This window comes from Pleurodeles waltl, chromosome 4_1 (genome assembly GCF_031143425.1).
Source record: "Pleurodeles waltl isolate 20211129_DDA chromosome 4_1, aPleWal1.hap1.20221129, whole genome shotgun sequence".
In the NCBI taxonomy this organism is placed as follows: Eukaryota; Metazoa; Chordata; class Amphibia; order Caudata; family Salamandridae; genus Pleurodeles; species Pleurodeles waltl.
Window position 1 is genome coordinate 840,662,308 of NC_090442.1, and position 13,998 is coordinate 840,676,305.

Genomic DNA, 13,998 nt, shown 5'->3' on the forward strand with positions numbered 1-13,998 from the left:
ATTTCTTGGGTTGAATGCTTCAAAGAGGACTGGTCTTCAGGCTCTGATCACCAGAGCAGGGAATTCCTTTGTCAACAAATTTCTTCTCTGATTAACAAGAGCTGGGCGGGCACAGATCATATGTACCAACATTTCCACAGCCAGATGACATAAGCAACATTCCTGGTTCTCTCTTCGAGCATCCTTTTTCCATCTAGGTAGGAAGTCTAAAGTTGGAATGTCCCCAAACCTTAGCCTTAAAAAACCTTGCTTGATTTTCAGAAAATATGGAGCGGCCATAATGGGTGATTCTTTATATGCTTTAAATGATTTTAGAACCAACCACCCATGTGACAGCTTGGATATTCCCTCCATATCTTCTAACCAACTTTGGAGCGTAATTGTTTCTTTAACTGCTCTCCTAAATACCGGACCAGACAAAGTGCAGCCCCATAAGTCACCCAGATCCAGCTGTTTTATACTTTTTTCGAGATAATCATTATAGTTTCGATTGCCCCTCTCAAGATTAACTTCTAGCCATACTAAATTGGCTAGCGCCCCGTCCGGAGAATGCAGCAATTTGTGACAACATTTTATAGATGCTGCAGGTCTAGCCAGTGACTGCCATACTAGCAAAAATTCCAGTCTGACTTGGGCAGGGGATGTTGACCTGGGTAACCAGAAGGCTTGCTTGTATGATTTTACCATTAGTTTATCCAAGAGAACTTCCTCCGCCCCCCCCTCATTATTTCTGTACCATAAGAGAGCATTGGTAGTAGGTTAGCTCTCATAACTGCTGTCAACGGCTTAAGAGTATGCCCACGGATAGATCTTGCTGAGGCTCCAAAGGCATGATTGAGAGTTTGAGCTTTATCCTTTATTGCTTCCCTATGGCATGCATACGTGCCTCTTGAGTCTGTCTTGACCTCGAAATACATATAAGTGGCCACTTCCTCAATTAACTTTCCATTTAGATGCCACTTACGCTGATTAGAGGCTCCACGTTTAAGGGCGATCACTTCTGTTTTACTTTGATTTATCTCCAACTCATTGATCCCTTCTAAGCTGTTCAACAGACTCTGCAAACTTATTCTAGAATTGCTAAGCAACAACAGGTCGTCTGTGTACAGCAAGTTGGATAGTTGGTGAGTAGTAGGAGGGTGAGCTGACTGGCTGTCTAACACTGCAGAAAGGTCTGCAATATATAGGTTGAAGAGAAGTGGTGCTAAGATGCAGCCTTGTTTTAACCCAGCTGTTATTTTAACTGCCCTGGATAAGTGAGAGCCCTCCCTGAGCTTAATTTTTACCCCCATATCAGAATAAAGTAGTCTGATAGGATTCAAAATAGTTGAAGGCAGCCCCCATCACTGTAATTTTGACAACAGTTTGCCACGGGGGACACAGTTAAAGGCTGCTTTAAAATCATCAAAGCACAAATAGAGTGGGGTCCCTGTTGCCTTTGCTCTATTAACTGTCAAACCCAGCGCCAGAAGGTTGGTTAATGTGCCTTGATTCTTAAAAAAGCTGGTTTGATTAATGGGAAGTCTGCCATTATCTACGGCCCAAGACTCAAGATGCTGCAGTAGGCGTATAGAGAAGTATTTAAGGTCCACGTCCAAAAGGGCGATTAATCGGTAATTACTTGGTGAGGCTGCCTCCCCTCCTTATAGATAGGATGGATTATTGATCCCTTCCAACTTGCCAGAACAATTCCAGTTGACAGGATGTAATTAAACATCGCTGCAAGGAAGGTTGCCCATGTTATCGTTGACTGTTTAAACAGTGGTTGTGGTAACCTATTGGGGCCAGGTGCGCAGTCAGATCGTAATTTCCCAATCATCTTGATTATTTCTGATGATGTAAATACACTAGTATTCGGTTCCTCAGATCCCTTACAACACTTCTCCCATTGTACTGGAGAGACTTCTACCGTGGAACCTTCTTTAAAATGTGATTTCAAGTTACCAACCGCAGCTTCTTGCTTAAGTTTGCATTGTGGGCAGCTCTTGGGCCTTTTTCAATGTTGTTAAACAGTTTCCAAAAACGTTTTGAGTCTGCAGATGCTGACGAGTACTGCAGTTTAGCCCACAATGTTTCCTGCTGGAATTTTTTAAAAGACCATATTTCCTTTTTTAAGAGCTTCCTTTGCTCCCGAAGGGTACTTAGTGATGTTTCATCCTCCGGAAATTTACGCAGTTGCCTCAGCAGCCTACACACGGACGATTTTCTCATGCGCACTGAGCGCGGCATAGATATGCTGTTACGATGCCCCAGATGAGCTCCCTTGTTCATTCCCTTCGAGAACCTTGGCTTGTGAGTTCTTTAGCGAAAGCCTCCCATATAGATGTCAAATTTGTGTTTCTGGTGACCATGCACTCCGGGCTGGCCACTGCCTCTTCTGCTTGAGTTTTGGCTGAATGGGAGCTCCACTTCAATCGCTTTAAGTTTTCAGTGCCGATCTCCCCCTTAAGAACTGCTGCTTTCTCCTGCTTACACACTGTAGTCTGTACCTTAATTATCTGGGAATTACGGTCACTTTCCACACAATCTAGAACTCTGAAATTGCTCACATGCCTGTACAATAGGAAATTTACCAGCGTGTAATCTAGGTATGAAACCACCTTTTCCGAGGCTCTTGTCCATACAGGTGGGATATTAGCTGGATTCTGCCCGTTGAGGGTAAATAGGCCAGCTAACTGACAGGTCTTTATTAACTTCTCTCCAATCTTAACTTTCTTTACATGCAATGTCATGTTTTGACTTGGCACTGATACCACTATTTGTACATGTTCCTCGCTTGGGCGATGGAATAAGTTGAGGTTGAAGTCACCTGAGACGAACCAATATGCCAGACTAATTAAACTTTTTATATGAAACAAATGTTCTACAAGCTTATTAGCTTCAACAGCTTTTCTTTTTGGATTGACATATGCGTTAATTAAAATCAGGGGTTCATGTATGTTCTTTGCCCAACCATCCAGTCGGACCAACAGGAAGGGCTGATCCTCTGTATGGAGTTCTGAGATCTTGACAGAAATATTAGTACTAATGTAAATCGCTAGGCCACTTTTTGCCCTTCCGAACATGCTGGTTTTCTATGCCGGCTTATTAAATTCTTTGCACCCAATTAGGGGTATACACACTTGTGCCCAGGATTCCTGGATCATTATGATATCAAATGAGTCTAGAAATTGAGTAAGTACTGGATCTTCCATTTTTGCCAGAAGACTCCCCTATATTACACGAACAAATGCTCAATGCTCCTTGTGGGAGTGGAGTCTGTTGAGTTGTTATTCAGCTTTTATGGGGTGTTCCAGATGATAAAACGGTGGGTAATCAGCTCCAGTTGTCCTGGGGGTCACATCTTGTTAGGATCTTTCTTTGCCCCTCCGCTTTCCAATTTTGGACTTGCAAGTTGGACTAGGCTGCAGCTCCTTCACTGACTTCTCCTTTGTTGACTTCTCCAGAATTAGATTTCCCATTTGCCCATCATAATACAGACCAGGGAGCATCTATTTTCTTATTAAGATTATACTCCTCTAATAATGGGTATGGCTATCTATCTCTATAATAATATATGGTTACCTCAATGCCCCAGGCTTTCCTGAGATTATTCCTTTCCAGGATTTGCTTAGGGGTGTCCGGAGTCGCAAATATAACTAGAGTTGGATCCATTTGCTGACTACCTCTTGCTTGAATAAATTTTATAGCAGCAAACTCTTCAGAGGACACATGACCTAGAGCAAGTGATCTTATTAGTTTTAGGATACTAGAGCGATTAAGCACATCTTGGGGGCTCTTCATTTAAATTCAGGGATCCAAAGTAACTGACATGTGTGCACTCCTTTATATAGGTGGTGTGAACCTCTCTCAGTATTCCTTCCAGGGTTGCCGGCAGTTGAGCCAATCTATCCACTACGCCTTACATGAGCAGATAGTAAAGTCATTAAGCTGATATGTTTGTGCCCTTGTTATCAAAGAGTTTACGTCTTCTAGCTTGCCATAAATTCCAGAAACAAACACGACCAGCGTATTTAACAAATCCACTTGAATATCCATTTTGTTAAAATGAAACTGAAGGGCTATTACTGTTGCCTGCATCAACATCAGGATTGCGGCCCACATGTCAGTCAAACTGTTTATTGCTGGTGGGTCTACTTTTTCCCTAGAGTATGTCCTTTGATCTTCTTCTGGGGTTTCCCAGTTACCTCTCTCAGTCTGGAGCCTATCCCCTACACCAGGCCCCCCTACTTAGGTCAGGCAATCTTATATTAGCCAACCCCAACTCCCTATTTTTTGATCTGTAGACCAGGAAGGAGTAATCCCTAGAGCTGGGGCTCCTTGGTAGATCTTGGGTCTCCTCATTTTCCTCGATTTCAACATTAAATTCCTCCTCTATGTCTGGTTTAGGTGGATTAAACAAATTATGTGAGTTCTGCTGTTGTGGGCAACTTTCTGAGATAATATTCCATTGCTTAACAGTTTCCCATCCTCCTGATGTAGGTGTTAATACCACTACTCCCATTAATACAGCATCTCGAGCATTTGCGGGGGCAGCTGCAGAGAGCCCACCATACAAGAGCTGATTTTCTGTGGTCACAATTATTGGCGAAAGAGGGATTAGCAGGGGGATTCTCCTCTAACTTCCAATACCCCTCTAGGTCCAGAAGCCTGGGCAGATAAAACGAAGACCTCAAGGACTTGCTGCTTAGGACCAAATGAAGCCCTCTTGTCACCTTGCTTACTCAGGGCACCAAAGTAATCTGTTTTCTTATGCTAGTCAAATTGAACTGGAAATTTTTTCTCCTCATTCTGAAAATTAGCAATTACCACCTGGCTCATTCCTTTTCCATTTGTCATATCAACACTGATATTTTGTATTGATGAAATCTTGTTGGTCATACTGGTTATACTCGATGCCCTGGATAGCCTAGGGGTCTGAAATGCTCTGTTGGCCCTCCTTTTTCATGCCATTTCGTTTGATACAGTTTCCCTTTTCCTTTCATTCTTATTAGAGATTGGGACCTTGCCTCTTGTTTTGCCCGATCTCATTCTTCGCAGATAATCAAGAGAGCCAGAATTTCAAATGTCTCAGGAGACTCAGGGGGTGGCTCTGCACTTCGGAAGTTCAGCAGGGGTTTAAAAAACAGCTTCTCCAATACCAATTGCAATGGCAATAAAGAACGCTCTTACCCGGGATCAGGAATGTCCGCATCATTTCAGTGTATCCCTCTGCAATGGCAGTTCTCAAAAATCAATTGGCAATAAATTGTCAAAAATTATCAAAGTGATTGTAGGGGCAATACATCAACTACATTAGCTCACAATCACGCTTGTTATTTCACTTGCTCCCTCGTTGGGCACTTTAGTGATATTTGCCGCTGGAAGGGTCCCATGGAATACTGAATGAGACATGAAAGCTAGGGGTAAGCATGTTCTCTCGTCCTGATAACTCCATCTTGGCGGTGTCAGTTCTTTTACACCAAACTTCCTAAACTATCCAGTTGTTCACCATTTGTACTGAAGGTACATCACACTCTTGTTTCCAGCCATAAAGGTAAGATACTACATCAGGAGATAAGGTGACAGCCTCCTGTTGCGGACCACCTAGAGTTTGGTAAGTTAGACATATTACAACTGGCACATGCACCATACCTAGCATATTGTGCTTTTAGTAAAGGCCTAAATCCTATTTCAATGCCTCCAAATCAAATTCTTTCATATGCCACTTGACCAAAAAAAGCTTGAAAAACCACTACAACATGGTCATTTTGGCTGAAGTGTCATAGACAAGGTATTTGTCACTGACGGGGTCTTTGGTACTGATGACAGTGCTGTTGCTGAAGACGTTTTTGCAGATAGGATCCACATCAGACTCAGTTGGGTCACTGACAATGGGATCTTCTTTGGCATCAACTGAGTAGTCGTCGTTGAAACTGTCAACTATGAGAGTAGGTACAGAGTTCCACAAAGTAGGCACAGACGGAATTGTTGAAGATGATTTGGCTGTCCATGATACATTCTTTGAGGGACTTCAAAGCCCACAAGGTGTCTAAGAAGCCAGATTTGGGTGCCTTTTTTGCACTGAGTGCTTTAAAGTTTTTTCCATGAATTGTTGTAGGAAACTGGACTTCTTTCCTTTCTGGAGGCATGACTGGCACTTCATTAGACAACTCAATTTCATAAAAGTCTAAATGTTTCCGTTTCTGTGCCACTTTTGTGGAAGTGCTTGGAGGAGCACAGAATCTTCCCTGATGAAGGGGGGTTCCATTTGGGTGGGAAGATTTTTTCCCTCAGAAAAAACTTGAGGCTTCAGAGCAAGTCTTTGTTTCTTTTGGATGCTCGGGCTTGAACTATCCTTTATGAACTAAAATAATTGCTTGTTGGGCTATCAGCCTGCATAACCTTCTGTTACACAAAGCAAAGCACCCTCTATGGTTTAAATTGACTGCTTATTTCACTGGAATTATGACAGCGACAGAAACTTTATATGCAGGAATATGCCTTTCGGACATAACCTGTGTAGCTATTTGGATGAACGGGCAGATGTTCACTAAATACTACTGCTTACATTTGAATGTTGCAGCAGACTCCGTTTGGTAAGCATTTCTGGAGAGTCTCTTTAAAGCTGAACCTGCTTACCACATATTCCATATTTATTTTACTGCTCACTATTCTGATTCAAGCATGTGCATCTCCAAAAGATCCAGCGATGGAGAATAAATGAGTTACTTAGATCCAGGTCTGGTATCATTCATATATTCATATGCACCCTCCCTATATGATCATATCTTTTAGGCTTGAGCTGTGTAATTGAAGCTATGGTGGCCTCTAGCCAGGATTAGATTGCTCAGCGTATTCATCTCAACAGCTTAAGTTTAGATCATTTCAAATGAAGCATATGTGCTACTAAACAAACACTGATGTTGGGCCGATGGCCATTTTAATATTGTTCATTACCATTTTAATGCACCGGAAATCCCCAGCCTGACAGTAGGAAATGACCGAAGAATGTGAACTTAGGAAAGATGCCAATGCTGGAGAACTGGAGCTAGAGGAAAGTAATATGTTTCCTTCATTTGTTTTGGAAAAGCAGGTTACAAATGAAGCTACCTATGTTGCTTAAACAAACAATGTGATATCTCCTACATGGATGCTGAAAGAATTGCAGTTGGTCTCCAGCACAAAACCTTCAAAAAATATCCAAAATTGTTACACCTAACTCTGAACCAGAGGTAACATGTTTGGGGAAAGAGATGTAAATAGTGATGATTAAGTGAAACATAAGGCTTTGCCCATGCTTTGTTTAAATTAAACTTTAAGAGATGCAATATGCTCTATACCAATGCATTTGTCTTTTGCTGTTTATTTTTTAAATAGGAAACCAGTGAAAATCCTAATCTTCCATACCTGTCGGCATCACGAAGTCTAACACTGGTGGCTCGCTGAACTTTTACTATACTATGATGCAAGGCGATGCAAGAAGAAGAAGAAATGAAAATTACTTTGATGATATTCCGCGATCTAAACTGGAAAGACAAATGGCACAAGTAAGCTAATGTTATGTCATTAAATATTTGTTAGCTATATGTAAATTGCTTGTAGATTTTTATTTTTATTGGACATATGCCTGCATGTCCTCAGTTGTTGCTTTCCGTCCATTTGGTACCCCATTTGTTACCTGTTGAGTTCCCTCTTCAGCCCCTCTTCTCTGCTGGTTCTGAGCTCAGGGTGCAGTTGTGTTTTTCCCCTCAAAATTTCTATTGAAATGTGTAAGGAAATGCCTCCTTGGCATGGTTGCCCCCTGACTTTTTGCCTTTGCTGATGCTATGTTTACAATTGAAAGTGTGCTGAGGCCTGCTAACCAGGCCCCAGCACCAGTGTTCTTTCCCTAACCTGTACTTTTGTATCCACAATTGGCAGACCCTGGCATCCAGATAAGTCCCTTGTAACTGGTACTTCTAGTACCAAGGGCCCTGATGCCAAGGAAGGTCTCTAAGGGCTGCAGCATGTCTTATGCCACCCTGGAGACCTCTCACTCAGCACAGACACACTGCTTGCCAGCTTGTGTGTGCTAGTGAGGACAAAACGAGTAAGTCGACATGGCACTCCCCTCAGGGTGCCATGCCAGCCTCTCACTGCCTATGCAGTATAGGTAAGACACCCCTCTAGCAGGCCTTACAGCCCTAAGGCAGGGTGCACTATACCATAGGTGAGGGTACCAGTGCATGAGCATGGTACCCCTACAGTGTCTAAACAAAACCTTAGACATTGTAAGTGCAGGGTAGCCATAAGAGTATATGGTCTGGGAGTCTGTCAAACACGAACTCCACAGCACCATAATGGCTACACTGAAAACTGGGAAGTTTGGTATCAAACTTCTCAGCACAATAAATGCACACTGATGCCAGTGTACATTTTATTGCAAAATACACCCCAGAGGGCACCTTAGAGGTGCCCCCTGAAACTTAACCGACTGTCTGTGTAGGCTGACTAGTTCCAGCAGCCTGCCACACCAGAGACATGTTGCTGGCCCCATGGGGAGAGTGCCTTTGTCACTCTGAGGCCAGTAACAAAGCCTGCACTGGGTGGAGATGCTAACACCTCCCCCAGGCAGGAGCTGTAACACCTGGCGGTGAGCCTCAAAGGCTCACCCCTTTGTCACAGCCCAGCAGGGCACTCCAGCTTAGTGGAGTTGCCCGCCCCCTCCGGCCACGGCCCCCACTTTTGGCGGCAAGGCTGGAGGGAACAAAGAAAGCAACAAGGAGGAGTCACTGGCCAGTCAGGACAGCCCCTAAGGTGTCCTGAGCTGAGGTGACTCTGACTTTTAGAAATCCTCCATCTTGCAGATGGAGGATTCCCCCAATAGGGTTAGGATTGTGACCCCCTCCCCTTGGGAGGAGGCACAAAGAGGGTGTACCCACCCTCAGGGCTAGTAGCCATTGGCTACTAACCCCCCAGACCTAAACACGCCCTTAAATTTAGTATTTAAGGGCTACCCTGAACCCTAGAAAATTAGATTCCTGCAACTACAAGAAGAAGGACTGCCTAGCTGAAAACCCCTGCAGAGGAAGACCAGAAGACGACAACTGCCTTGGCTCCAGAAACTCACCGGCCTGTCTCCTGCCTTCCAAAGATCCTGCTCCAGCGACGCCTTCCAAAGGGACCAGCGACCTCGACATCCTCTGAGGACTGCCCCTGCTTCGAAAAGACAAGAAACTCCCGAGGACAGCGGACCTGCTCCAAGAAAGGCTGCAACTTTGTTTCCAGCAGCTTTGAAAGAACCCTGCAAGCTCCCCGCAAGAAGCGTGAGACTTGCAACACTGCACCCGGCGACCCCGACTCGGCTGGTGGAGATCCAACACCTCAGGAGGGACCCCAGGACTACTCTGATACTGTGAGTACCAAAACCTGTCCCCCCTGAGCCCCCACAGCGCCGCCTGCAGAGGGAATCCCGAGGCTTCCCCTGACCGCGACTCTTTGAATCCAAAGTCCCGACGCCTGGGAGAGACCCTGCACCCGCAGCCCCCAGGACCTGAAGGACCGGACTTTCACTGGAGAAGTGACCCCCAGGAGTCCCTCTCCCTTACCCAAGTGGAGGTTTCCCCGAGGAATCCCCCCCTTGCCTGCCTGCAGCGCTGAAGAGATCCCGAGATCTCTCATAGACTAACATTGCGAACCCGACGCCTGTTTCTACACTGCACCCGGCCGCCCCCGCGCTGCTGAGGGTGAAATTTCTGTGTGGGCTTGTGTCCCCCCCGGTGCCCTACAAAACCCCTCTAGTCTGCCCTCCGAAGACGCGGGTACTTACCTGCAAGCAGACCGGGACCGGGGCACCCCCTTCTCTCCATTCTAGCCTATGTGTTTTGGGCACCACTTTGAACTCTGCACCTGACCGGCCCTGAGCTGCTGGTGTGGTGACTTTGGGGTTGCTCTGAACCCCCAACGGTGGGCTACCTTGGACCAAGAACTGAACCCTGTAAGTGTCTTACTTACCTGGTAAAACTAACAAAAACTTACCTCCCCTAGGAACTGTGAATTTGCACTGTGTCCACTTTTAAAACAGCTATTTGTCAATAACTTGAAAAGTATACATGCAATTTTTATGATTTAAAGTTCCTAAAGTACTTACCTGCAATACCTTTCGAATGAGATATTACATGTAGAATTTGAACCTGTGGTTCTTAAAATAAACTAAGAAAAGATATTTTTCTATACAAAAACCTATTGGCTGGATTTGTCTCTGAGTGTGTGTACCTCATTTATTGTCTATGTGTATGTACAACAAATGCTTAACACTACTCCTTGGATAAGCCTACTGCTCGACCACACTACCACAAAATAGAGCATTAGTATTATCTATTTTTACCACTATTTTACCTCTAAGGGGAACCCTTGGACTCTGTGCATGCTATTCCTTACTTTGAAATAGCACATACAGAGCCAACTTCCTACATTGGTGGCAGCGGTGGGATACAAGACTTTGCATTTGCTGGACTACTCAGCCAATACCTGATCACACGACAAATTCCAAAATTGTCATTAGAAAATGATTTTTGCAATTTGAAAAGTTTTCTAAATTCTTAAAAGACCTGCTAGGGCATTGTGTTAGATCCTGTTTAGCATTTCTTTTAGAGTTTAAAAGTTTGTAAAAGTTTGAATTAGATTCTAGAACCAGTTGTAGATTCTTAAAAAGTATTCCAACTTTTAGAAGCAAAATGTCTAGCACAGATGTGACTGTGGTGGAACTCGACACCACACCTTACCTCCATCTTAAGATGAGGGAGCTAAGGTCACTCTGTAAAATAAAGAAACTCCTCTGAGGGTGGCAACTCAGAGGAAGAGGATAGTGACTTGGAGGACAATTCCCCCCTACCAATCCTATCTAGGGAGAACAGGGTCCCTCAAACCCTGACTCCAAAAATAATAGTCAGAGATGCTGGTTCCCTCACAGGAGAGACCAACACCTCTGAAATCACTGAGGATAGCCCCAGTGAAGAGGACATCCAGTTAGCCAGGATGGCCAAAAGATTGGCTTTGGAAAGACAGATCCTAGCCATAGAGAGGGAAAGACAAGAGATGGGCCTAGGACCCATCAATGGTGGCAGCAACATAAATAGGGTCAGAGATTCTCCTGACATGTTGAAAATCCCTAAAGGGATTGTAACTAAATATGAAGATGGTGATGACATCACCAAATGGTTCACAGCTTTTGAGAGGGCTTGTGTAACCAGAAAAGTGAACAGATCTCACTGGGGTGCTCTCCTTTGGGAAATGTTCACAGGAAAGTGTAGGGATAGACTCCTCACACTCTCTGGACAAGATGCAGAATCTTATGACCTCATGAAGGGTACCCTGATTGAGGGCTTTGGATTCTCCACTGAGGAGTATAGGATTAGATTCAGGGGGGCTCAAAAATCCTCGAGCCAGACCTGGGTTGACTTTGTAGACTACTCAGTGAAAACACTAGATGGTTGGATTCAAGGCAGTGGTGTAAGTAATTATGATGGGCTGTACAATTTATTTGTGAAAGAACACCTGTTAAGTAATTGTTTCAATGATAAACTGCATCAGCATCTGGTAGACCTAGGACCAATTTCTCCCCAAGAATTGGGAAAGAAGGCGGACCATTGGGTCAAGACAAGGGTGTCCAAGACTTCAACAGGGGGTGACCAAAAGAAAGGGGTCACAAAGACTCCCCAGGGGAAGGGTGATGAGACAACCAAAACTAAAAATAGTAAAGAGTCTTCTACAGGCCCCCAAAAACCTGCACAGGAGGGTGGGCCCAGAGCCTCTTCACAAAACAATGGGTACAAGGGTAAAAACTTTGATCCCAAAAAGGCCTGGTGTCATAGCTGTAAACAGCATGGACACCAAACTGGAGACAAGGCCTGTCCCAAGAAAGGTTCCACTCCAAACTCCCATCCAGGTAACACTGGTATGGCTAGTCTCCAAGTGGGATCAACAGTGTGCCCAGAGCAAATCAGGGTCCACACTGAAGCTACTCTAGTTTCTGAGGGTGGGGTGGATTTAGCCACACTAGCTGTCTGGCCGCCTAACATGCAAAAATACAGACAGCAACTCTTAATTAATGGGACTAGAATAGAGGGCCTGAGGGATACAGGTGCCAGTGTCACCATGGTGACAGAGAAACTGGTTTCCCCTGGCCAATACCTGACTGGAAAAACTTACACAGTCACCAACGCTGACAATCAGAGAAAAGTACATCCCATGGCAATGGTTACTTTAGAATGGGGAGGGGTCAATGGCCTGAAACAGCTGGTGGTCTCCTCAAATATCCCAGTGGACTGTCTGCTTGGAAATGACCTGGAGTCCTCAGCATGGGCTGAGGTAGAACTAAAAACCCATGCAGCAATGCTGGGTATCCCTGAACTGGTGTGTGTGAAAACAAGAGCACAGTGCAAGGCACAGGGTGAACAAGTAGAGCTGGAGTCTGGAAGAATGGCCCAGCCTACCAAGAGAACAGGAAAGTCAGTTGGGAAACCAACTGCAACACAGCAAAAGAAAGGGAACCTCTCTTCTCAGGAAGAAGTTCTGCCCTCTGAGGGAACTGAGCCTTTGGAGCTTGAACCTTATCAGGTTGAGCTCTTAGGCCCAGGGGGACCCTCAAGGGAGGAGCTGTGTAAGGGACAAGAAACCTGTCCCTCTCTTGAAGGCCTTAGGCAGCAAGCTGCTGAAGAGTCCAAGGGCAAGAAAAATGGAACACATAGGGTCTATTGGGAAGATGGACTCCTGTACACTGAGGCCAGAGACCCCAAACCTGGTGCCACTAGGAGAGTGGTAGTGCCTCAGCTGTTCAGAGAGTTCATCCTAACATTGGCCCATGACATTCCCCTTGCTGGACATTTGGGACAAACCAAGACGTGGGAGAGGCTAGTCAACCACTTCTACTGGCCCAATATGTCCAACATGGTTAAGGAGTTTTGCCTCTCCTGCCCCACCTGTCAAGCCAGTGGTAAGACAGGTGGGCATCCAAAGGCCCCCCTCATTCCACTTCCAGTGGTGGGGGTTCCCTTTGAAAGAGTGGGTGTGGACATAGTTGGTCCACTAGAACCTCCCACAGCCTCAGGAAATATGTATATCCTGGTAGTAGTGGATCATGCTACCAGGTATCCTGAAGCTATTCCCCTTAGGTCGACTACTGCCCCTGCAGTAGCCAAGGCCCTCATTGGTATCTTTACCAGAGTGGGTTTCCCTAAGGAGGTGGTGTCTGACAGAGGTGCCAACTTCATGTCAGCATACCTGAAACATATGTGGAATGAGTGTGGAGTGACTTATAAATTCACTACACCTTACCATCCACAAACTAATGGCTTAGTTGAGAGATTCAACAAGACATTAAAGGGCATGATCATGGGGCTCCCAGAAAAGCTCAAAAGGAGATGGGATGTCCTCTTGCCATGTCTGCTTTTCACTTACAGAGAGGTACCACAGAAGGGAGTAGGATTCTCACCCTTTGAACTTCTGTTTGGTCATCCTGTAAGGGGACCACTTGCTCTTGTTAAAGAAGGCTGGGAGAGACCTCTCCATGAGCCTAAACAAGACATAGTGGACTATGTACTTGGCCTTCGCTCTAGAATGGCAGAGTACATGGAAAAGGCAACCAAAAACCTTGAGGCCAGCCAACAGCTCCAGAGGTTTTGGTATGACCAAAAGGCTGCACTGGTTGAGTTCCAACCAGGGCAGAAAGTCTGGGTTCTGGAGCCTGTGGCTCCCAGGGCACTCCAGGACAAATGGAGTGGCCCTTACCCAGTGCTAGAAAGGAAGAGTCAGGTCACCTACCTGGTGGACCTGGGCACAAGCAGGAGCCCCAAGAGGGTGATCCATGTGAACCGCCTTAAACTCTTCCATGACAGGGCTGATGTGAATCTGTTGATGGTAACAGATGAGGATCAGGAGGCAGAGAGTGAACCTCTCCCTGATCTTCTGTCATCAGACCCAAAAGATGGCACAGTAGATGGAGTGATCTACTCAGACACCCTCTCTGGCCAACAGCAA

The 13,998-nt window shown here is 45.3% G+C and overlaps 1 protein-coding gene across 1 annotated transcript in view; it reads left to right on the forward strand.

The window, feature by feature from the left end:
* Nucleotides 1-13,998, forward strand: part of ANKS1B (ankyrin repeat and sterile alpha motif domain containing 1B) — a 518,534-nt gene that overhangs the window by 278,224 nt on the left and 226,312 nt on the right. Inside the window, exon 3 of the mRNA XM_069229598.1 lies at nucleotides 7,360-7,529. Coding sequence (XP_069085699.1) covers nucleotides 7,443-7,529 — 87 coding nt within the window. The 5' untranslated portion in view covers nucleotides 7,360-7,442. The remainder of the gene's footprint in view (nucleotides 1-7,359; nucleotides 7,530-13,998) is intronic.